The following is a 24,393-nucleotide window of genomic DNA, read 5'->3' on the forward strand; positions in this document are numbered from 1 at the left end:
TTGCCCCTTCATCCGGCAAAAGACGTATGTGTGCGCCTGTGTGTGCATGCACGTGTATGCATGTACCTGTGTGGGCGCATGTGCACGTGTGTATCTACATGTGTGTGTATCTACGTGTGCGCGCGTGTGTCTACATGTGCGTCTACATATGGTGCTCCTCTGAAACGCAATCCATACTCAGATCGCTTTTCAGAGGCATTCGACAAGCGGTAAAGAGGCAATATGTTGCCTCCTCCCCATCTGTTTTAAGCTCATAAATGCAGCATCACTACACGCAACCGTGCAATGCACACAGTTGCGGTGTAGTTGCAGTGCAGCCCCATTCACCATGGGTATATCTCCAGGTGCAGCCACAGCATGTGTAAACCTCCAGCTTCTGCCTCTGCAGCTAAATGGGGAGAAGTTGGTGATAAAAACCGCTTAACCGCATTGTTTTACTGCCCCTCCTGACATGTGAACAAGCCCTTGGTTCACATCTGTGTGGCTGCCTGTAGGTCAGCCCATTCATTTCAAAGGGCTTCCCTACCCACAAAAATGCAGAGAAAAGTCTGACCCTTTTTCAAAATTGTGCCCCACCAAAAGCATCCCACGTTTGCCAATGTGTGGGGTACCATTAAGAATTAATGGCACCCCAAAAGAGCAGAGCATTTGTCTGTCAGGAATGAGTGCAATTTTGGGTGTGTTCTGCGACATACAGTAACGTGAACTAAGCCCTGGACAGGGGGTGCCTCGAGACTGAAAATACTTTTCAAGGGCGCCCTAACTAGAAAAAGGTTGGAAAACATTGCTCTAGAACAGCCTCAACAGGCGTACCCCGGCATACTAGTGTACCGCCAGAGATCCTCAGGTGTGCCGCGGGATCATGGTAGAGAAGGGCTGTCAGATGAGCCCGATCTCCCGATCCCCTGCCGAACTGTACATCGGCACTGCGAGGGAGCTCCGTCAGCCTCAGGAAAGAAAGTAACGGGAGGTGGAGTGTGCTGTGATCTGATTCCCCCTACAGTGCAGTACCCGGCTGTGTGTGAGGAAAGGTATTGTACTAGAACTTTTAAAGTGTATGTGTGTGTGTGTGTCTACGTGTGTGTGTGTGTGTCTACGTGTGTGTGTGTGTGTGTGTCTACGTGTGTGTGTGTGTGTGTGTCTACGTGTGTGTGTGTGTGTGTGTGTCTACGTGTGTGTGTGTGTGTGTGTGTCTACGTGTGTGTGTGTGTGTGTGTGTCTACGTGTGTGTGTGTGTGTGTGTGTCTACGTGTGTGTGTGTGTGTGTGTGTCTACGTGTGTGTGTGTGTGTGTCTACGTGTGTGTGTGTGTGTGTGTCTACGTGTGTGTGTGTGTGTGTGTGTCTACGTGTGTGTGTGTGTGTGTGTGTGTGTCTACGTGTGTGTGTGTGTGTGTGTGTGTGTGTGTCTACGTGTGTGTGTGTGTGTGTGTGTGTGTGTCTACGTGTGTGTGTGTGTGTCTACGTGTGTGTGTGTGTCTACGTGTGTGTGTGTGTGTGTGTGTGTGTGTGTCTACGTGTGTGTGCGTGTGTGTGTCTACGTGTGTGTGTGTGTCTACGTGTGTGTGTGTGTCTACGTGTGTGTGTGTGTCTACGTGTGTGTGTGTGTGTGTCTACGTGTGTGTGTGTGTGTGTGTGTGTCTACGTGTGTGTGTGTGTGTGTGTGTGTCTACGTGTGTGTGTGTGTGTGTGTGTGTGTGTGTGTGTGTGTGTGTGTGTGTGTCTACGTGTGTGTGTGTCTACGTGTGTGTCTACGTGTGTGTGTGTGTGTCTACGTGTGTGTGTGTGTGTCTACGTGTGTGTGTGTGTGTGTGTCTACGTGTGTGTGTGTGTGTGTGTCTACGTGTGTGTGTGTGTGTGTGTCTACGTGTGTGTGTGTGTGTCTACGTGTGTACGTACGTGTGCACGTGCATGTGCGTACATGTGTTTATGTGTCTCTCCACTGAACCCTGCTGAGAAAACATACCAGGTTCGTGTCTGCTCATTAGCAGACACAGGCTGCTATTTTCTATGGAGTGGTCAAATGGAAACAGACTCCCTGTCCGTTTCCATCTGAATGTCATCTGATCCTCAGGGCGGATAGGGAATGGGACCCCATCCATCTGTTTTTATTGGATGGTGGCGAGCTTCAGGGGACACATGTTCATTTTACACCCGCCGCTCCATAGAGAGCTATGGATGGACCAATCAGGTCCATTAAAACACAGACAGGTTGACCCCATCGGTCCGCCAGTATAAAAAGGGGCCTAACGCATCCCTGCTCCGTACCCACTTGATGTGCACCTCCAAACCCCCAGCACATCTTTGTAAAACACACACACACGCACACGTCACCCCATGGCCACTCACCTGCACATCGATCAACAGCTCTGTGGTGCCCAAAGCATCTCTCCCCCCCCCCACACACCAGTTCACAATGAAGTGGAGGGGACTATCAGCAGCTCTGTGGTGCCTGCAGGATGTCCCTTTGGCTAGCAGTTCATTCCCAAGTCTATACAGTAGAGAGGGGGATGAGCTTCTGACCCGGTCAGGTATCGGCTACAGTACACAAGGGTGGCTCTGCTTGTACACAAGCCAATACCTGCCCGTATTCTCCCTTCTCTATTGTATGGACTCGAGAAGTGTACTGCTAGCTGGAGGGACATCCCACGGGCCCCACAGATATGCCGATTGCCCCCTCAGTGCCTCCCTCTGCATAGTGATAACGGTTATATACCTCATGTGGCGGCTGTGATCCTTCATTTTGTACTTTGTTTAAAGAAAAAAGAAAGAAGGACATGATCACAAAAGATCAGAGAAGTGGTCCAACGTCCAGTATGTTTGCCATGGATTTTTACCAGCTGCTTGTGATGCTTATTACCAGAGGGAACCAAAGAAATATGAACTCTTACTGCCATAATAAATCCAGCTATTTCATATCCTCATAGTCCTAAGGCCCCTTTCTCATGGGCAGTTTCGACAGCGGACTCCGCTAGCTCAGCGGTGATGATCGCTCAGTTGATCCCCGCTAAACAGGCAAATGACTGGTCCATCTCCGCTCACTGTGCAGAGACAGACCTGTCAGAGTCCCCCTTGCCTCTATGTGGACAGCATGTCCGTTTTCATCTGATCCGACCGGAGGGAGGGATAGCCAACGTATCGCCAGCAGTCAGTTTTCAGCAGCCTTTGTTGTATCTAATGCCAGACGGTTATCAGCGGTTCGCCTCTCCATAGAGGAGAATGGGTGGCCCGATCAAGTCCGCCTGAAAAACAGACAGGCGGACCTGATCGGTCCAATCGTGTGAAGTGAAAGGGACCTAAAAGAAAAAAAATGTACATATATATATATATATATATATATATATATATATATATATATATATATACACATACATATATACACATACATACATATATACATATATATATATATATATATATATACACACACACATACATACACACACACACACACACACTAGAAATACTACATCTTTTTGCAAATACAAAAATAAAAAAAATGCATGTATTTTTACTAGGAGCCTGCAAGCATTGCACGCATGATCAGCAGACCGTAGATGCAATGCAGGCATCTTGTAGACTGTCAGTGTAAGCTGTCTGCTCATACTTCATACAGGCAGACAGTTGCTCACTGACAGAAGCATCAATGAACTACTTAGAGTGCTCAGCATTACCCTGTTCGTTCATTGAGAACTTATAAGCAGACACCTGCAAAGGCTGTCGGTACTTGTAGTGCTCTCATTCACAGAACTCTGAATGAGCGACACGGTTGGCTCGCTGTCACTACAGGCAGGGGATTGGGGAGAAGCTGCATTAGTGGGAACAGGTTACATTTTCCACCCTAAAACGGGTAGAGCATGTCAGAGGCGTAACTAGAATCTTCAGGGCCCCGGTGCAAGAAACCATGAAGTGCCCCCCCGGACCCCTGGCCGGGGCCCTTCCCTTCAAGCCTGGGGCTCTTCCCACTGATCCTGGGGCCCTTTACTCTCATTGCGGGGGCCCTTTATTACGGTCTGCAGTGGGCCCCCTTCCTGCCATCTTGGGGCCTCCCCACGGTGGTGAAATGCCAGGGCCCGGTTGCAAGTGTGACCTTTGCGATCCTGGAAGTTCACCCACTGGTGTCAGTCTATTTTTTGGTATTTTAATGATTTATTTTATATTTTATTTTTTACATTGTCACTGACTATGACACATCCCCTGCAGCAGCCAGCAGGAGAGGGGAGGGGGACAGCACAGTGGGGGGGGGGGGGGGGCTGAGCACACAGGGGCCCAGAGACAGCAGAACACAAGTCAACTGGATAGGAGGAGTGGCGGGGGCAGCATACAGAGGAACCAATCTCCTCCATTTTCCTCCTGCAGCTACAGGAAGAAAAAAAAAAAAAAGAGGACAGTGATTTCTCTACATGCTGCCCCCACTGCCCCCCCTATCCAGGTGTACAGGGGAGCCGCGCAGGGCCCCTGGAGTATGGGGCCCGGTTGCAATCGCAACCCCTGCAGTTACGCCCCTGGAGCATGTAACATTCACTTCTCCTTTGAAGGTCTTCTATCAGGATTAGAAAAGCAATAGGCTGTGCTACAACTAGACAGGGCAGGTCATGATTGTTTACAAGGCAATAACTGTCCAGAAAACAAATTATATTTTAACTGTCAACCCTGTGTCATTAGACCTTAAATGTAAGTTTAGTAGCACTTTATGACATGTACCCCCCCCCCCCCCTCAACTTTATCCACTGACATTTAATATTTTGTTTGCTATGATGTGATCTCCAACGTTACGCCTCCTCTATAGGTCATCTAGTCATTGTGAAATCCATATATGGCTCAGATCCACTACATCATCATTCACTTCAAGACACCAACGGAAATGATTCTAAACTTAGCAGTATTCATGTGCAGTAGAGGGGACAGGAATTTACAGCAGCAGACAGCATGTTCTCTCTATTGCATAAGTAGCTCTGCTCAACACACAAGGGTTATAAAAACTGTGTGCATGTAACTCTGCTTTAACTAGTAATTGGACAACCAGGGGTCTTCCACATGAGGAACCAGATATCACAGCTGAAAAAACACTTTACATACCATAGAACAGTGGTCCTCAACTCCGGTCCTCAGGGCCCACTAACAGGCCAGATTTTAGGTATTACCTTGGGGAGATGCAAACTAGAGTACTGCAATCACTGAGCAGCAAATTATATCACCTGGGATGTATTTCAGTTATCTTGCAAACCTGGCCTGTTAGTGGGCCCTGAGGACCAGGGTTGAGGACCAGGGCCATAGAAAACTAAACGAAGTCCACTTCATGTCTATCGATAAGCTGGACAGTAGAATTGAAAATAAAATATTGTTGGTGTCATCACTGCTTATGAATGCAGGAAATACCAGTAGAGGTCCCACTCTGCGTCTAAGGGATTGGACACCAGCGTGCTAGCACTGGAGTCTGCCAACTAAACCGTGCGCACAATACAGTAAGGGTATCCATAATTAGCCTAAACACCTCCAATCTTTCACACTCTAATGAAACATTTTAAAAAGAAAACCTGATGATTTAAAGTAGAATTTCTGCCTAAAACAAATTAGGTTTAAAAATGTCCCCCCAGCGGCTGCGTAATTTTGCCCAGAGACCTGCACCAGCATTAAATGCATGAAAATGCTGGCACTTACATGCAAATAGACGTATTTACACAAACAGAAAACTGATCTAAAAAAAAAAACATTCATACTGACATTCAGGCATGTATAGCTGTATGTGGCTTATTCTGCAATATATGTCTATGGACAAAATTAAACTACCAAGTGCAACAAATACAGGCAAAATGTTACCCTGTGCGGCAATACTTCCTAATATATGGCCATGTGCAAGAGCCCTAAAGTTTACAGTTTATTCTGCTTTCCCTGCTTTCTCCCTCCTCCATGAACATGCTAATGAAAGGTATAAAAATAACTTTCTGGTTGCATTACATAACCTATTTTTGACTGACGTCATCACTGGGTCTTAGTGCTTCTCTAGCCAATACAGGCTGTTCATGGCTGGTGGGAGGGGCTGGAAGGGTGCTGTATATAGCTTCCTAAAAACCTCACCACACCCTCCCAAGAGCCCTCAGCCCTGATGCAAGCAGTGGGCTTGTCCTTGGGAGGAGTTAGGTATATCTCAAAATGCATGGACGACGAGAAGTAGATGTTCCACAGACAGACCTAGGTAACACCCACACGTGATGCCGAGCTTCTGGAACTGAAAGATCTAAAATCCAATGAAAGTGGTGGGCCAGGGAGGAAAGAGCTAGATAATGCTGATGTCAAACCACAAAGAAATGAGATGGACTGGACTAACTTACTTGCTGCATCTTCTAATGCACACTGTGAAAAGCTCAGTGTGCAGTGATATCAGTAAACAATTTGAGGACAGAAGAGGGGCCTGTACAACTGTGTAGAAGAGAAGGTAGGGCTGGAGATCTGCTTTAACCAATACAGCTATAGTCCTGCATCTACCAATCAGGTTTGCAGTCTTTACTAGGTGTAGCTCTATCTAAAGTCATAGAAAATCGGGTATATGAAAGCTGCACTCTGCGATACACTGGAAACACAGATGGTTCTTCTAAATGGGGGAAACCTAATAGCCTAACAACTGGGGGATGAGCTCACCAAGAATCAGATCATCATATACAAAGTGCCACATGGGAATATAACATGAACCCTTCACCCCTTACATAATGCATAGCATGCAATTATTTTCAACTTGAAATTTGTGATCGGTAAAACATACTCCCTACAAGAAAAAAATGACCGAGCACTTTAAATATTACCTCCAGGAGGAGAAAAAAAAAAAAAATACACAACATTTATATGGCAAATGGTAATCTTTATTTTAAAACCCATGAAACCCCTAAAAGAAAACCCTTCCACCTATGGTAAGAGAAGGAAAAATTAGTGAAATTAAGCATTGAAAACGCATCAAAACCGTGCATGCAGAAACGCATCCAGTACTACGTTTCTGTGCTGCACTCCTGCTCTTGAAAAGAGGCTGCAGGGGCCTGGTGGCACCACTGGAGGGAGTCTCTTGGAGAATGGAGCAATGTGTTTTTGGGGAAGAAAAAAAAAAATATATATTTTGTTCCATGCCCCAGGAGACCCCTCCAGTGGTGCCACTAGGCCCCCCGCAGCCTCTTTTCAAGAGCAGGATCACAACACAAACCGTAGTGGATGAGTTTCAGCACACACGGTTTTGATGTGTTTTCAATGCTTAATGCATGCACGGTTTTGATGCGTTTTCAATGCCTAATTTCCTCAAATTTCCTTTTTTTGGAATTTGGTTTTGCCATGTTCTAGTACAGTTCTGTGCAGAAGAAACAGCAGTTTTACTCTACCCCCCCCCCCCCCCCCCCATGGAAACGGACCACACTGGCGTGAATTAGGCCATTGGAACCCATATAATTTTGACTGGACATCCCAATGCGACAATAGTGACAAGTAGACGCATTTCACACACTACAATGTGTGCTTAATCATTAATGATTAAGCACACATTGTAGTGTGTGAAACGCATCTACCTTGTCACTATGGTCACATTGGGATGTCCAGTCAATAAATCTGGATTTTGACCTCATCTGGAGTGCAGCCGTTTCTTTTTCTTCATTGATTATCCACGGAGGCGAGCCGGGGCGTGCACCGGTGTATGTCATTTGGCTTATAGACCACCTTGAGAACTTTTTCTTGGACCCATAATATACTGTCCATGCCTTTTTTTTCCCTGAATCAAAAATCACACTTGCCTGCATCTGGTGTGAAGCAAGCCTGAAGCATAGAAATTTGGCTGGAACTGCAGGAAATGGCTGAATTTCGATCCATTATGGGCAGGCTTGGCAGTACTGAAGTCAATCTATTGACACTTGAGTCCAACCAGCCGGTTGGGTTTTTTCACCTGATCATTGTTTTCAGCTTTAGCTGCCAGCCATGATCATTGTGAACAAGGCCATTATGGCTGAAATGCATTAACATCTGCTGTATGTATTCATCTTTTATGGAGTTTCAATAAATATGGGACTTACTGGAGAGCATGTATGGAGTTGCAGATTGTCTTCTACCCAACCTGAGGTTGAAAAAAGAAAATTGCATAATGTAGGGCCAGCTTAAGACGCTCCTAGCCAACGCCAATGTACAACACAAGGTTGGGATTTGTAGGCCCCCAAGGCAGGGCTAGATTTGTTCCAATTCCTGGAATTGGGCTTGATATGAATCTGTACATTCTCTAAAAGCTGACAGATAGCGCCAGAATGTTAGCACAGGGGCCAAGGTAAGCCTGCACATTCTGCTCAATGATTCCACACAGTATCTCAGGATTAATATTTGGCCTTGCCCTCTTGTGTAACCATCACTAGAATGATAGACAGTCTTCTTGATTAAAGCAAAAGCACCAGAACCACGTGCCGACTTTCTAGCCAAAGCACACTGGGGACAGCTATCACTGAAATGTGCAGATATTTATACTGTATTCAGGGAACATGCATACAAATACACTTTGAAGCCCACTATTATTTTTTTTGCTATGACACCTAAAAAAAAAACACTCACACCCAGCAAACCTAGCAGTGATCCACAGCTACACACAAGGTCCTGTACCACCATCTATCTTCCTCTAATATCATCGGTTGGTTCTTGCAGCTGGCCCCCTTGGCTTATGTGCATTTTTTGGTAGATTACCTTGAAGTTTCTTGCAATGACAGACACTAGTATCCCAGGAGGCACTTTATGCTCACCTATGCAAAAAAACCTGGAAGTGACGGGCCATTATAAGTTAAAGTGGTTGTAAACCTCAGATGAAATATGAGCAACGCATATCCCTTTATACTGTGAACTGGTCTATATCCAGGGCACTTGTCATTTGTCTGCTGCTTTGTTCCTCTGCCATCAGCATGAATCACTTCTTAAAAGTTCTCATGATACCTAGAGACAAAAAGGTATCCGGAGAGGGAGCTCCAGCTGATTGACAGCCTCAGCTCTCTTCCTGTGTGAAGTGGTGTCCCTTTCCTCCAATCACCTTTAAGAGCTCTCCTCACTGAGCTCTGAAATGTGTAATTTCTTCTGACCCCCTTTTTTCCCCCTGACAGCTCAGACAAGATTTATAAATTCTGCACTTTGAATGGAGAGAAAAGATGACTGCAGATAAACAGGTGCACCTTACGTAAGAGGACTTGTTTTATCGGTGTATCACCTTAGGCCAGTCACTTCACTGGGTATATATATATATATATATATATATGTGTAAGGATTTACAACCGCTTTAAGGGTGCATTTGTGTCTGCAAATGCACCTTGCATCCAATTAGATGCATGAACCCCATGGGAGGCTGATGGCTCCCACAGCTAATTGAAGCCACTCGCAGGCTGCCTGCATCCAGGGCTGACCACTCGCATGAGATCACTGCATGAGACATTACATGAGGTTGAGAAAAAAAAAAAAAAAAAAACCATCAGTCCATCCAGTTCAACCTATGATGTGTGTGTTTATGTCAATAGTACATTGTATACCCCTGTATGTTGTGGTTAAGGTGCCCATCTAATAGTTTTTTGAAATTATCGATGCTCCCTGCTGACACCACTGCTTGTGGAAGAGAATTCCACATCCTTACTTTTGAGTGGCTGTGATTAGCTGCGGGAGCCAGCAGCCTCCTTATTACTTTTAATGCAGCCACTTCCCACAGCTAACCGCTGGACCCCCCCCCCCCCCCCCGACTGTGGTTCTTGCATTTTACAGGAGGCAGGGTGCATTTGCAGGGGTAAAAAAATAAGTTATAAAAATAAAACTGCATTTTGCAATTGTGCAAAAGTAGGATAAATATTAGGCAAAGTGAGTACGGAGGGTGAAGGTCCATTTTACCTCCGGAAGATTTACCCTCCTTTAGGATCAGGCCATCTTTGCGATATGGCACTGCGTTAATTTAACCACTACCCTCCCAACGATGTCATATGACTGAGTGGGGAGCTACAGGCCTTATTCAGATATTTTTTCATCCAGCGAATTCCTGTACCATAAGAACAATCATAGCGGCTGTTCAACAGGTGGAGACATCCAACCCCCCCCTCATCCTGCTGTCCTCCAGTGCTTCTACCGGCTTGCCCATGCGATCAACGAGCCGAAAAATTAAATCTGCCCGCAGTGGCCAATTACCATAGAGATGACCGAAGACCAGATGGTACCTGGTCATCTCGGACCTGGGTGCAACGTTATAACGTCACATCCCGTTCAGCAGTTGTAATCACTGCCAATGCTTTGGCTAGGAAGCCAAGATTTTTTTTTTTTTGGGAGGGAAGGATTTAAGGCTTTACCGCCTACAGGCAAGATCTGGGGACTTCTAAACCCCAGATCTTGCTGTAAAGATGATCTGTCATGCCCTATTCCTATTACAAGGGATGTTTACATTCCTTCCAATAGAAATAAATGTGGAAAAAAAAAAAAAAAAAGAGGCAAAGTGTCAAAATATAAAGTCGGGCTAACTTTTACTGTTTGTTTTTTTAATTCATGAAAGTTTCCCAAAAAAGCGTTTGAAAAATTGCTTTGCAAATACCATGCGACATAAGTTGCAACGATCACCATTTTATTACCTTGGGTTGGTGCAAAAAAAAAAAAAAAAAACATGTTTTGGGGTTCTGAGTAATTTTTATTTTTTGCTAGAAGAGGATTTTTACATGTGGGAGAGAACTCAGAATCGGCCTGGGTGGCAAGTTAACTGACAATTGCACAATCATGTAACACTGTCATTTCCCCACAGCACTTTTTTGGTGGTATTTGATCACCTGTGCGGTTTTTATTTTTTGCACTATGAACAAGAAATAACAAAATCTTTTTCTGCTATAAAACCTATCCTAAAAAAAAAAAAATCTGATTTTTTTATAAAGTTAAGCCAATACGTATTCTGCAACATGTTTTTGTTAAAAAAAAAAAAATATATCGATAAGCATCTATTGACATGATTTGGCACAAAGCTGCCATCCTGTAGAAGTAAAACTGCCATAGGGCAGTCAGCAAGTGGCTAAAAACCAAACTAAGAGGTGGAAATCCAATGTAATAGTGTACACTGGTATCAAAAGCAATGCGTGAAGCCATAGTGCAAATCCTAATCCTAACATCAGTGAAAGGCCAGGGGATGCCTGGCCTTTCACTGATGTCACACCAACATTACTGGCTCACACGTCTTAGTGTAATCTTTAGAAGCCAGCAGTCGTATAGTCATTGCATAGGATGGAGACAACTAGGATTCAGCCACAGAGTATTTCTATCACCGCCAAATCCAAAATCTGAAATATATTCGAGTTCTAATCAGGCCTTTAAATCTGCAGCCTGGCGCTGTCATGAGGCAAAGAATTACCAGGCAAAATGTTTAGCAGCTTAGAAATCAGTTTCTTCCCCTTCACTATGTAATTTACCATTACAATACATTAATAAGTGCAGACCACAGCAAAAAGAATCAGGGCAATCAACTGAGCCCTGGGCATTCCAAAAGCGGCCTTTAAAATTGAAATGAAAGCTTGTTTTGTTATGTTGCCATGCAACAGTGTGGTCAGATATTACCGACAGTCATTGCAGAATGCAGCTGTCTGGGCATTGTGTGCCCCGTCACCTTTCATCCACATTCCCATCTCCCTGATGTCCCAGACACAATATGATCGCCAATATATTCAGATTGTGCAGCTGAGGAAAACAGAGCTACTCATACAAAACACACTAGAAAATGTATACTTTTAGGTGTATAAGTAGTAGAGCAGGAAGTCCTGGAACTCCCCATACAGCTCATTATACTGAAAGTGGAACTTTACTCAGAAAATCAAGCCCTGGTAAATCACTTCAGGCCGGCCTCTTCTGCAGGCATAGATATATCAAACTTTCAAAATAAGGGTCTACAGTTACTATTTAAAATCCAATAATACACAGTCTCACCCTGCTCTCTAGTTTTCGCACTGTACCGAAAATGTAGAGGTCAATCTTCTGGCAGCCTAAAAGATTCACTGCTGTTCAGGGGCTCCGGGCTACAGCATAATGGCAGCCTCCAGCAAGAAGAAACAGGAGCAATGCTGGAGGCAATCTACAGCACACACTCATTTTGGTAGCATAATGATTAACCATGTCTGGACCGGAAGGTTTTACCCCCTTAATGACCAGGCCATTTTTTGCGATACGGCACATAGTTACTTTAACTGCCAATTGTGCAGTTATGTGATGGTGTACCAAAATAAAATGAGAGGTCCATCCCCCCATCCCCCCCCCCCCCCACAGAGCTTTTCTTTGGTGGTATTTGATCACCTCTGCGATTTTTATTTTTTGCACTTTAAACAAAAAATGAGTGACAACCCTATAAAAAAAAAAAAAATTATAATAAAAATAAATGAATTTACTTTCGGCTATACAAAACATTTTAGGCCAATATGTATTCTGCCACACATTGTTGGTAAAAAAAAAATCCCAGTAAGTGTATCTTGATTGGTTTAAGCAAAAGTTATTGGGTCTACAAACTAGGGGAAAGATGTTATTTTTATTTATTTACTAGTAATGGTGGCGATCAGCGATTTTTAGCGGGACTGCGACATTGCGGCAGACAGATCGGACATCTGACACTTTTTGGGGGACCAGTGACATTACTACAGTAATCCGTGCCAAAAATATGAACTGTTACTATACTAATGACACTGGCAGGGAAGGGGTTAACCCAGGGGCGATCAAAGGTTTAAATGTGTCCCTAGGGGATGCTTTCTGTGCGGGGGATGGGCTTGCTGACTAGGAACACAGGTCTGTGTTCAAATAGGAGGAACACAGGATGTCTGTTCATTACTGACAGAACAGCAGACCGCCATTCTGTCTCCACGGGGACGGATGGCAGCCGCCGGACAAGCGGATTGGCTCCCCCTGCGGCCAATCAGTGCATGCCCACACTAGCGGTCCCGCAAAGCTATGTACAGGTACGCGGTTTTGCAGGACAGAGCCGAACTGACACAGTAAAACTATAGCAGCTGGTCGGCAAGCACTTAATGTGAATGCATGTTCCCTAATAAAAAATTTTTAAAAAATCAAGTTATGGGTAAAGATCCACTTTAATCAGCTAAAGCTAGATCAATATGGTGAAAGCCATCTGACCTTATACTACTCTCCATAAAAGCATATGAATGCAGTCAAGGGTCAGTTAGGAACACGGTCACCCTGGGAAATTGAGGCATTCTGAAGGAAGAACATTTACACCGGGAGTAGGCAACCTTGGAGAGGTAGAGATCTACTTGAACATGGAAGAAATCAAAGATCAGCGTGCTGCACACTTTTCTTCTTTATCAAGGCAATAACCTAGCAAGGACCCATTAATAAATAAGGTTTGAGAAGTTTAGGATGCAGTAACAAGTACTGCAGAGTTCCGTGGTGAATAGTATGTAACATGGAGTGCATCAATCTATAATGCAGAGTTCAGTAGTATGTAATGGATAGTTTAGGGGTCAGGCGTTAAGCAAGGAGAGTGCAGGGGTGAGTAGCATGCAACTCAGAGTTTAGGAGTATTACAGAGGACATGGTCAGGAGTAGTGCAGAGTTCAGCGGTATGCAACAGAGTTCAGGGTAAGTAGTAACAGGGTGCAGGTGTCAGTAGTATGTAACCCAGAGTTCTGAGGGAGGCAGGCCCCCCCCCCTCCGAGCACAGCAGGGGAGATCACTAAACAGATCGCTAGATAACTTTGCATAGTTTGTACAGCAGCTCCGACTGGAGCCAACAGTCTACTGGGTTGAAAAAAAAAAAAAACTCTGCGTGTGCCCAGCTTAATACATCACTGCACCCGCAGCACAGAGGAACTGTCATTACAGCCTGCTGCCTCCTTTGCCACCTACCCCCTGCATGCAGCTACCAGTTTTGTCCAATCCTGTCCACCAGACCCTGCTGCGGCAGCTTTAACACAGACACGTATCCTGGCTTTGCTGCGCTGAGCAGGGACTCCCTAAATAACTGGCGCTGACTCTCCTGTTCACATCGGACCCGCCCCCTAGTTAGAACTTTCATTGGCTCTCTTGTAGATGGTCTTTGATATGAGCCCTGGCTGTCAGAACTAGTGTCCCTCCACTGGAAGGTTTTCCCTCCATTTCTGTTCTGGTGTCAACCCTAAATTTGGGGTTTTCTTTTTATTTTCGATGGTAAACGAGAGAATGAGTCCCCCCAACAGGTGTGCAGACAGCAATAAAACCTGACGGGTGTTCTAATCCCTCTCCATTATCCAAAACAAAAAAAATAAAAAATTCTGTGTTTAGTTCTACTTTAATGCCCGATTCTACAGCATTGTCATACTGCAGAGGATGGAACAACGCCCCCCTCTGGTAAGATTATTAATTATCGACCTTTATAGGTTAAAGTAACATTAATTCCCAGAAGACGATATTTAGAATTCTGCTACAAGACTCTAGAGCAGTGAAGGCGAACCTTGGCACCCCAGATGTTTTGGAACTACATTTCCCATGATGCTCATCTACACTGCAGAGAGCATGAGCATCATGGGAAATGTATTTCCAAAACATCTGGGGTGCCAAGGTTCACCATCACTGCTCTAGAGCATTAGTGTAGACACACAAATTATTGAACCTCACCTTTGGTCTGAAGTTTGTTGTAGGTCCAACATATTCGTGCTGAGCTTTGACTGTTCCCCAGGGATGGTGAATTTTAAAGCACTCATTACAATAGCTAGCGCTACAATCCAGGCAGCTTTTGGTGGACTCTTGAACTGGAGGTTTACAAAGATCGCACATGATTGCAGTGGCAGCACGAGCTGCCTGGCGATAGCGTTCTACAATAGTTTCCAAGGTAAAGTTCCTGAAGAGGCCATGGATCCCGCGCTCTCCGAGGTCCACATCGTGTAAACATCCAGGACATGATAGAGTTGTGATCTTGGGAGTCAGTGAATTGCGTTTAGAACCTACAGGACAGAACAGATTACAGAGGGAGACAATACAGTTCTGATTATTCTCTAAGTGGAAAAGCAGAAAATGGACTTCTATTGGTCGTAAACTAATTTCTTCAGTCTAATAAAATAATCAGTACTAGTACCACACATATAAAAGCCCACAAGCCTGCCAAACATTTGTTTTGGTTAGGGTAAAATGTAACTTTTTTCCTTGAAAGAAGCTGGGCTTTCATTGGTATAGAATTTGCTCTTTTGAAAGCAAGAATCCTTGTTCTAGGGCTTTTTTTATCACCACTTGAAAATAAAAATATTCACATATTCGATATTTACATAGCATGCTAGAATTTTAACCAAGAATTGCTTCAGGCAAATGTAGTAAAAAGCAGAAAAATTAGGCTGGCCAAACATTTTCCTTTTAGATTTAATCAAAACCATATAATACGAGGTCAAACCTAAACACTTTCAACTTGTATGCAATCAGGCAGGCCCTTCCATTACATAGTTGAGGGTAAACTAAAAGAAATTGGGAAAAAAAAAAAAAAAAAGTATAATATATGGCCAGCTTTACTGGGTACATTTTTGAAAGTAAAAATTATACCCAATGTCTGTTTAAAGCAGCAGTCATGGCAGCGATACCCTGACAATTAGTGGAGCCATCTACCCAAACCAGGCCCAATGTAGGGGCATGGTTAAAAAGGGGTATTAAGGTTCATGCTCTGCATTCGCAGATTGATCTTCCGTCGGATGGCATCGGTACAAATTTCTGGTGCCAATAACCCATGACAGAGCCAGAGATTGCTCTGGTTCAGACACGGAGCATCACCTCTAAGCCACTACATCAGTTAAGCCCCACAAATGGCCACCAATGTCAGGGGGCATTTGTCCTCATTCTGACCACCAAGGTAAGGTTGCATTTACTTCCCATTGAGTACTAAAGTAAAAGGGCTCTACATTCCTGGCTCCATTCATACTAGAAGACCGATCAAGTCTGCCTGTCAGATTCAGGCGGAACCTCCTGTCTATGGCGCAGCGGGTGTTAAGACATCTGTTCATTTACACCCACCGACATCTGACCCGCTCTGCTAAAAATAGACAGAAGGGGGAGGGGGATCAGTACACCAACCGTTTGGCAGATCGTACGGCAGTCGGGTGTAAGGGAACGGCAGGTCTGTTTACATCCGACTGCCCATAAGAGGAGAGCAGGCTGTGTCTATCCAGTCTGCATAAGCAGGGATGGACCAGCCAACCGCCTGCGCAGCGGGAATTAGTGGACCGATTCCCCACAGAGCAGGCAGAGTCCAACAGGGCCCACCCAGTGCGGATGGGACCCCACTAGTCTGTTAGTGTTCTTGTTAGAGTGCCTGACAAAAGTGAAATTAGTCTATGAAACCGGCATAGAGACAGCAGTAGAAATCTGATAGAGGTTCTAACTCTTCCCTACTCCATTCAAAACACATTTTTGTTGGAGTTGGCATTCAAGCATGCCCCTTAAAGCCACCTTATTGCCTGGCACAATGTAGCCATACAATGCAAGTGTTCTCCTCTTGCTGAGGATCTCAAGGATTTCCTATCATAGCAATGACCCTGTAATACAGACTACAATTCTAAGGGTCAAACACCCATTTTCTCCTCTGTAAGACTCACAATTTAGGATTGTTAAAATAGTCGTCTACACCAGTGCTGCTGCAAACTAGGGCCTCCTGGTGCACACAACCGTTTATATACATTACCACCATGACAACTGACAACCAAGTACAGTACACACAAAACCTAGCTAGGTATGCGAATTTAATAATCTTAGGGATTATATTGGCGGCAGCACCAACATGTAAACTCCAGTTTACACATTCTTACGGTGAGTGGTGGGCTTTGTAGAAGTGATTGGATCACTTCTGTATGTAAAAGTAATGTGCTCCCTCCTCATCCCCCAACCACTGTGTCCCAGGGGTTTTCTGTCCCTCCTGGGTGCCTGAGACATCCATAGTGGGTGCCAGCACAGAATGGTGGGAGATCAGCAAATATGCAGTCGCTGATGTCCACTGTGAAGGATGAATCTGGAAGCCCTCAGCTCCGAGCCCTTCCAGGTTCATAGCTATCAATCTCCGACCACGTTGGCAAGGGAAGAAGCAGATTAACAGTCTGCTTAAACTCAAAAGCAGGGGAGACCTTAGCGGTCTAATAGACCACTGATGCTTCTCTAAAGAAACCCTGTCACATGCACTATGCCAACACACACACACACACACCAGAAAGCTTATAGGTCCCCTTTAAGTGGCAAAAAAAATAAAGGGGGGGGGGATTCACCATTTCCCGGTACATGCACATACGAACCCAAGCATACACGTCGTGTGAACACATGCGAAAAGTGTCACATTTAGCATCAATCCCTACACAAGACTGAGAATTCTAGGGCGATCATGCATTATTAACTCTCAGCCGATTTGCTGTAAAGGCTTTTAAAGCATTGCTTGTGGAGGGTTTTGCATGCCATTGTTTCATGGATTTGGAACCTCAACACACACAAATTAGCTGGTCAGGATCATGGGTATGCATTTGGTATAGCTGGATGGAGGAGGAAGAAAAAAGTCCAAGGACAGAACCGTATAAATACACCACTGGGGGTGAGAAGAGGATGTGCAGTGGGAATGAAAAGTCCATCCAGGAAGTGATGAAATCTCCCAGAGAGCTCAAGGCAGTTGATCCCTAGGAAGAAGAGGCTATTGAATAGAAAAAGAGGTTGGCTATGTCAAAGGAAGAGGACAGGTCAAGCATGAAGGCAGCTCTAAAGTCAGAGGTCTTTGGCAAGTAAGGCAAGGGCACCTTCAATGGAAGGCCTAGGGGAAAATCTAGGTCAAATCCTGATCAATCTCTGTAGTGGTATTCCTTGATTGCACCTCTTTTCTGGCACTAGCAAAAACTAAGCAAATCAGAAACACCCGTGTGTACTACGGTACTCAGACGGTCCTGAGGTCATCAACGGAGCAGAGGAAAGTTAGTCTGTTGAAAAGATTTTCCAATGAAAAATACTACATGCTGCAAGTCTGGTGTGTTCACAGCACCGAGCCAACTGCACAGCAATACAACACAGACACAAAACAGACATTTACACACAATATAAAAGACAAGTTGCCCATTATAAAAAAATATTAAAGAAAATGTGTGCAAGTGTTTCTATGCATTCAATGATCAACACCAAAAGTTGTGCTGAAAGAGCCCTTCTGATTTTTTATTTTTTTTTAAAAGGAGCCCTTTTAGTCAAGGCAACAGATCCTTCTTTCAAATCATTTATTGAATTAACACGTTGATCTTCTTTCTCCATCAGGATCATCAGCTTCTATGCATTCCAACTACAAACACCTCATCATAGTTCGTTCCTATCCTATATCATGTTGACAGGCAAAGAAAACTGGGACATCTCTACAGCATAAGGCCCCGTTCACATCTGAACAGAGCAATGATCAGGCATGTTGGAGAGTTTTGCAAGAGCATTACAAGCGTTTTAGAAGCGTATTACTAACATTTTACATGTGTATTCGATCTTCAGGTGTTTTTTTTTTATGGTTAAAAATAACAAACATGGTATACTTACCTACTCTATGCAGTTTGTTTTGCACAGAGTAGCAGAGATCCTTCTCTTCTCGGGTCTCTCTTCAGTGCGCCTGGCCCCTCCCTCCTACTAGGTGCCCCCACAGCAAGCAGCTTGCTATGGGGGCACCTTAGCCGAGTCACAGCTTCCTGTGTCTATTCAGACAGAGCTGTGACCTGACCCTGCCCCCCCCCCCTCCATTGGCTCATTGAATTAACAGCAGTGAGCCAATGGCGCATTGCTGCAGTCTTAGCAAATCAGGAGGGAGAGTCACGGCAGCCAAGACACTCTTGCATCATCGCTGGATAGAGATGGGCTCGGGTATATATTAGGGTGGCTGCTGCACACAGAAGGCTTTTTTTCTTAAAAGATGAAAAAAAAAAATTCAAATAAAAAAAAAAAAAAAAACTGACAGCTCTGGAGGAGCCGCTGAACTAAACATGCGATCTCCCCTGCTGTGCTATTGTGTTCTGACAGGGGGGATCCGCCTTCCCGTCACAACACTCCAGTCAGCACTCTCAGCCATTGGCTAAGAGCGCTGATCGGGAGTCAATCGGCAGACTTTTTCAGTCAAGCTCCATTGACAGAAGCTGGCCGAATGTCCGCCGGTTTCTATTGAACCGGTCGATGCCACCCAACATTTGGCTCTGGTGTACCAGGCTTTAGCCAATAGAAAGCACTAGGGAGGAGGAGATGAGATTAGAGCCTGGTACACTTTTTTCATTCAACCCAGCAGGGCTGAAGGAAAAAAAAAATCTGACAGCTTAGAAAGAGCCACTGTGCTAACTATCTGAGGTTATTATAGCGATCTCCCCTGCTGTGCTCCCCTGCTGTGCTATTGTGTTCTGACAGAACACTCCAGTCAGCCTTAACAGCCATTGGCTGAGAGTGCTAATCAGTAGACCTCTTTTCGGTCATACCCCTTCGACAGAAGCTGGCCAACGCCGTCTGACATTCTGCCCGTGTGTACTAGGCTTAGGGGTGGAGAGCTGCTGTTTTGGCAGAACTGCTGTTTTGGCAGAGAACATGCAACATTTGAAAACGCTATTCGGCGTTTTTTTTTTTTTTTTTTTTAAAGAAAGTCTTTAAAGAAAGTCTAAGCCAATATGACTCCGTTTAAAATAAGCTGATGTACTCTTGTAAGTACCAAGCATTTTGCTACAGGAAACAAAACTCTCAGATGTGGACAAGGTCAATTGAGTTAAATGGGATTTGGTTTGTTGGACGTATTTGAGCTACAAACTTCAGGCAGAAAATTGCTCAGGTGTGAACGGGGCCTTAAGGAAGCAAAAATGTCTTGTCCCCCTGATGCAGACCCTGATGAAAGACATGCTGAGGAGACCTAGGCACACAGTTGAAAGATTTAAATCTTTATAGGTCTCTCGGCCATCATGTAGATGGCTAGAGTATGGATTTGTATCAGTTTAACAGGCTAAAATTTATACAACTTGCGTATGTTTCAGTGTTGCTGGAACCTATTTTATATATAGACAACTTGTACCTTACATTATACTTACTAGGATTGGAATATGAAACCAATGGTGTTCAGAAAATTAAAATGCATGCAAACGCCAAAACAAAGTGATGTACATAAAACGAAGACATCAATCCATTACATCAAGGCAGCATATTTTCATTCTGTTGGAAGCCATTCCATGAGGCATGAAATTATGGTATATTAAATGTACACACATACACGGTGACCCCAAACTGTTCATAAATAAATGGAAGATAAAATGGCATTGCATTATGTAGAACATCATGTTGTGTTGACGCATGAGAGAGTGTAGATCACCTGAGCCAACGCTGAACATTTAACAGGTAATCCCAACATAGACCCAAGATCCACAAGGGATCTCTTCAACTGCACTGTGTGGTTTGGTGTATGGCAGAAAGTTTAGGATGGAAGAACAAAATGTTGCTCTGTAAAAAGCCAAAATAACCAAAATAAGCCTCTCCAGACCTTTTTCAAATGCCGCCTTGGTTATCGAAGTATTCTGACAATTACTAGAAAACCCAAACAGTTCACTAAGCCACATGGGTCTCTCCACTCCCATTTGTTGTAGCTCCCTACATCCTCCTCACAGGCATCAGTCACCTGAATGTGCACTTCAATCTTCTTTTAAATCAGAACTATGTAGCAGAAGCTCCATTAAAACAATCCGCTACATTTGTATCTAGTAAACTCTTACTACATAACTGCTGACAGAACTATACAAGATATGGCCTGCAAGGCGTATGGCCAGCTACACTCTTGCTATTTCTGCAAATCATGTCAATGGACACAAGCAGGCATTATTCTATTAGAAATAAGAATTAAATTTAATGAAGATCTTATCCTACTTCCCATAGACAAGCCATGTTCGATGTTTAGAGTGCTTCCTCACAATTTACATAATCATGTACTCTAGTCCAACAATCCAAACATGCATGCTTATATTAAGTGTTACTAAACCCTTAACTGTAAAATCAGTCTGTATACGCAGTAAAGTATGCTCGTTATACTCACTGTGGAACCCAAGAGTTAATCCACCACATTGTGTAAAAAGGCCGTTTGATCCTGTCTTCGCTGATCCTCCCCTTTTGCTGTCCCCAATCCACCTGCTTATAGCACAGAGCCATAGGAGGCACTCTGCACATGCTCAGTTTGGTTTGCTAGAGTTTTTTTTTTCGTTTGGTGGGGGGGTGCGCATGTGATCAGCAGAGGGCCAATCAGCACTGTCCAGACAAAGTCAGGGGTCCTGCAGCCTCATAGGGCAGTCAGAGGAGAAAGAAGACTCCAACAAGCTTTAACCAGTGCTATGTCAGACACTGATAGAAGTCCCAAGACTGCTATATACTGCTGATGAGAAATGGCATTTAGCAGTTTTTATTTACTAAAATAATTGCATTTCTGTGTACCAGATATAGTGAATGCAGAGTCCTCGGTTTAGTAACACTTTAGGTATTGAGAAGGAAAAATCTTGGGATAGCTGGACTATAACAGGACAGTGGTTACCATCCTCCAAGGCCTTGGATGATTCCAATGACATAGGCCAATGCTTGCACAATTTATAATCAATTTTCTTTTTTTTGTGATCGACAAATATTAGATAAAGATAGCAAATATTGTGTAATATAGCATAAACCTCAAAACCATCACTAGCAGATTACACAACTTATACAAAAACATAACTGGCAAATTGAAATCTCATCAGATTAGGGCATTCTAGGGCAAGAGAATGTACTGTATACATTGGCATGCCCAGGGCAACATTACATATTTGCCAAAGATGGAACATGTAAACCTATACTTGGATAAGAGTCACTGGCAATTAGTGGAGAAGCAGCATGCACTTCAAATGAAGCTTGACAATCATGCAGAACGTATGACAACATGTTTTACACAGAACAAAAAGTTGTGTTTCATTACGGGATCAATTAAAATATTCAAGCATTTGGGTGGATGTTCATTGCCAGCATCCTTCAAAACAGAATCCTTTCATTAATACATATTACATATCTGACACTTGTGTGATCCATAAACTCCTACACATGTCATTCAATGCCATCTGTTCAGCTTTACCTATTGCTATCTAAACACCAGCAGGTCTGGCCTGTATCAGGGGGATCAGTTTATTTTGGAAACTTTAGCCATATGTCGCTATGGCTAAATCATAAAGAAAGATCAATGTGTGGACTTTTGAACAGTACAGTAGCAAGAAAAAATATGTGACCCTCCTGAAATTAACTGGTTTCCTGCAGTAATTGGCCATAAAAATATGATCTGATCCTCATCGAAGTCCCAATAGACAAACCATGCGTTTAAAGCGAACCTTTAGTCATTTTTTCATCTATTACATCTTCTGCCCTTGTTTTAACTTTGGATAGTAAAACTTTCTGCAAGTAAATACCTTATACAGCCCACTTCCTCATTGTCTGGTAAAAAGCCTAGGCTAATGACATCATGCACAGCTCTCTTGTGAGTTTGCCGGCAAGGGAGGAGGGATGAGTCATAGGAGAGCCAATGGGAGCTGAAAAGCTGGAGAAGGCTGGATTAGGGCAAGGGAGGAGGGATGAGTCATAGGAGAGCCAATGGGAGCTGAAAAGCTGGAGAAGGCTGGATTAGGGCAAGGGAGGAGGGATGAGTCATAGGAGAGCCAATGGGAGCTGAAAAGCTGGAGAAGGCTGGATTCGGGCAGAGTCAACAGGAGACTGCAGAGATCCAAGAGAATCTATCGAGAGAGGAGAAGTGTGTGTGTGTGTGTGTGTGTGTGTGTGTGTGTGTGTGTGTGTGTGTGTGTGTGTGTGTGTGTGTGTGTGTGTGTGTGTGTGTGTGTGTGTGTGTGTGTGTGTGTGTGTGTGTGTCAGGAAGTCAACAGGCAGTAGCTTCAGCTGCCCACGGTTAAAATGGTTGCAGACAGACTTGGTGGAGGGAGATTTCTGCAGCATATTTGGAAAGTACAGAATCACAATATATAAACACAATATTAAGTGGTTGGAGGGAAGCTTCAGAATGACAAATATGTTATTACAAATTATGTGGGCAGACTGCAGTTACTCTTTAATCTGAAAAACACAAAATTCTAATGTCTCACTTTTTTTTTGAACACACCCACTAACCATTCACAGTGCTGGAGGAAACGCTTATGCAGGCCATGCACAGAGCGAATTTCTTTCCTGCAACCAGAGTTGACAGGGGAATCTGATCCCACCAGGAGAACTTAGTGATTATTGCTAGCAGCTATACCAGATGCTAACGATAATTGCATGTAAAACCCGTATGTACCCAAGATGATTCGATTGATCAATTTTGGTACATACAAGCCTGCCTATACATAATTAGAATCTCAGCCTGTCCCTGCCAAACTGGCCAAGATTCAAACAGTCTACAACTGGCCCAAATGAATTCTTGTAGAGAATAGCTGCTTGAGCCTTCTTTGGCAGTGACTTCAAGCAAGCACTTTCGGTAGCTTTGAATCAAACCTGAACAACGTTCAGGAGGAATTTTTTGACCTTTCCTCATTTCAAAATAGCTTCAGCTGAGACACATTTGTAGGAAGCCTAGTGTGAGCAGCTGTCAGGTAATTCCACAGCATCTCTATGGTTGTGCAGGCCCTGAGGCAGCAAAGCAAGCCCAAATCATGACGTTCCCTTAATCATACATCATTGGGATGATGATTTGATGTTGGTAAACTGCCCTTTTTTTGCCATACATAGTGCTGAGTATTCTTCCCGAACAAGTCAGCTTTTTTATCACTCCAGAAAACATTTGCCCAGTAGTTTTGCGGTTTGCCAAGGTGCTCTTTGGCAAACTTCAGTCATGCAGCAATGTTTTTTTTTCTCTGGTGTTTTGCCATGGACATCCTTGCCTGTTGAAAGACTTACGTATGGTAGACTCATGAACAGGGAAGTTTGCAAGTTCCAGTGAGGTCTTCAAGCCTTTATCAGGTTACTTGTCTGTTCTTTACCTCAATGAGAATTTCGCATTGTGCCCTGAAAGTCATCTTGGCTGGGTGCCCATTTCTAGGAAGAGTAGCCAAACTGTCTCCATTTTTAGAGAATTTGTCTGTTGACTGATAGATGCCTAAACACAGATTGGTTTACATCCCTTTCCAGGCCTATGAAGATCAACTACTCTTGATTGTATGTCTTCAGAGAGCTAATTTTTGCAAGGCTCAAATCAGCTGATGGTTCTTATAAACAGTAATCCTAAAATGTTGGAGTGTCTTATCAACCCAAGTAGCTCTAAAACCACACCTCTAAGCAAATTTAATTAATTTGACTCTAGATGAGCAAACTGATGCCAATTAGCAGTTGTTGAAGTAATTAGTCTATGAGATCACTTACTTTTTCCTCCAACACTGAATGTTTAATGGGTGTATTCAAGAAAGACCAAAGAAATAGTGTGTATGTCC

The 24,393-nt window shown here is 44.0% G+C and overlaps 1 protein-coding gene across 2 annotated transcripts in view; it reads right to left on the minus strand.

The window, feature by feature from the left end:
- Window positions 1–24,393, minus strand: part of TRIM36 (tripartite motif containing 36) — a gene marked incomplete at its 3' end in the record, with an annotated part of 168,445 nt that overhangs the window by 57,132 nt on the left and 86,920 nt on the right. For both annotated transcript variants that reach the window (XM_082243345.1, XM_082243344.1), the window contains one exon: window positions 14,597–14,922. In XM_082243345.1, coding sequence (XP_082099471.1) covers window positions 14,597–14,922 — 326 coding nt within the window. The remainder of the gene's footprint in view (window positions 1–14,596; window positions 14,923–24,393) is intronic.

Source organism: Pelophylax lessonae (genome assembly GCF_965119305.1).
Source record: "Pelophylax lessonae genome assembly, chromosome: 1".
NCBI classification, from domain to species: domain Eukaryota; kingdom Metazoa; phylum Chordata; class Amphibia; order Anura; family Ranidae; genus Pelophylax; species Pelophylax lessonae.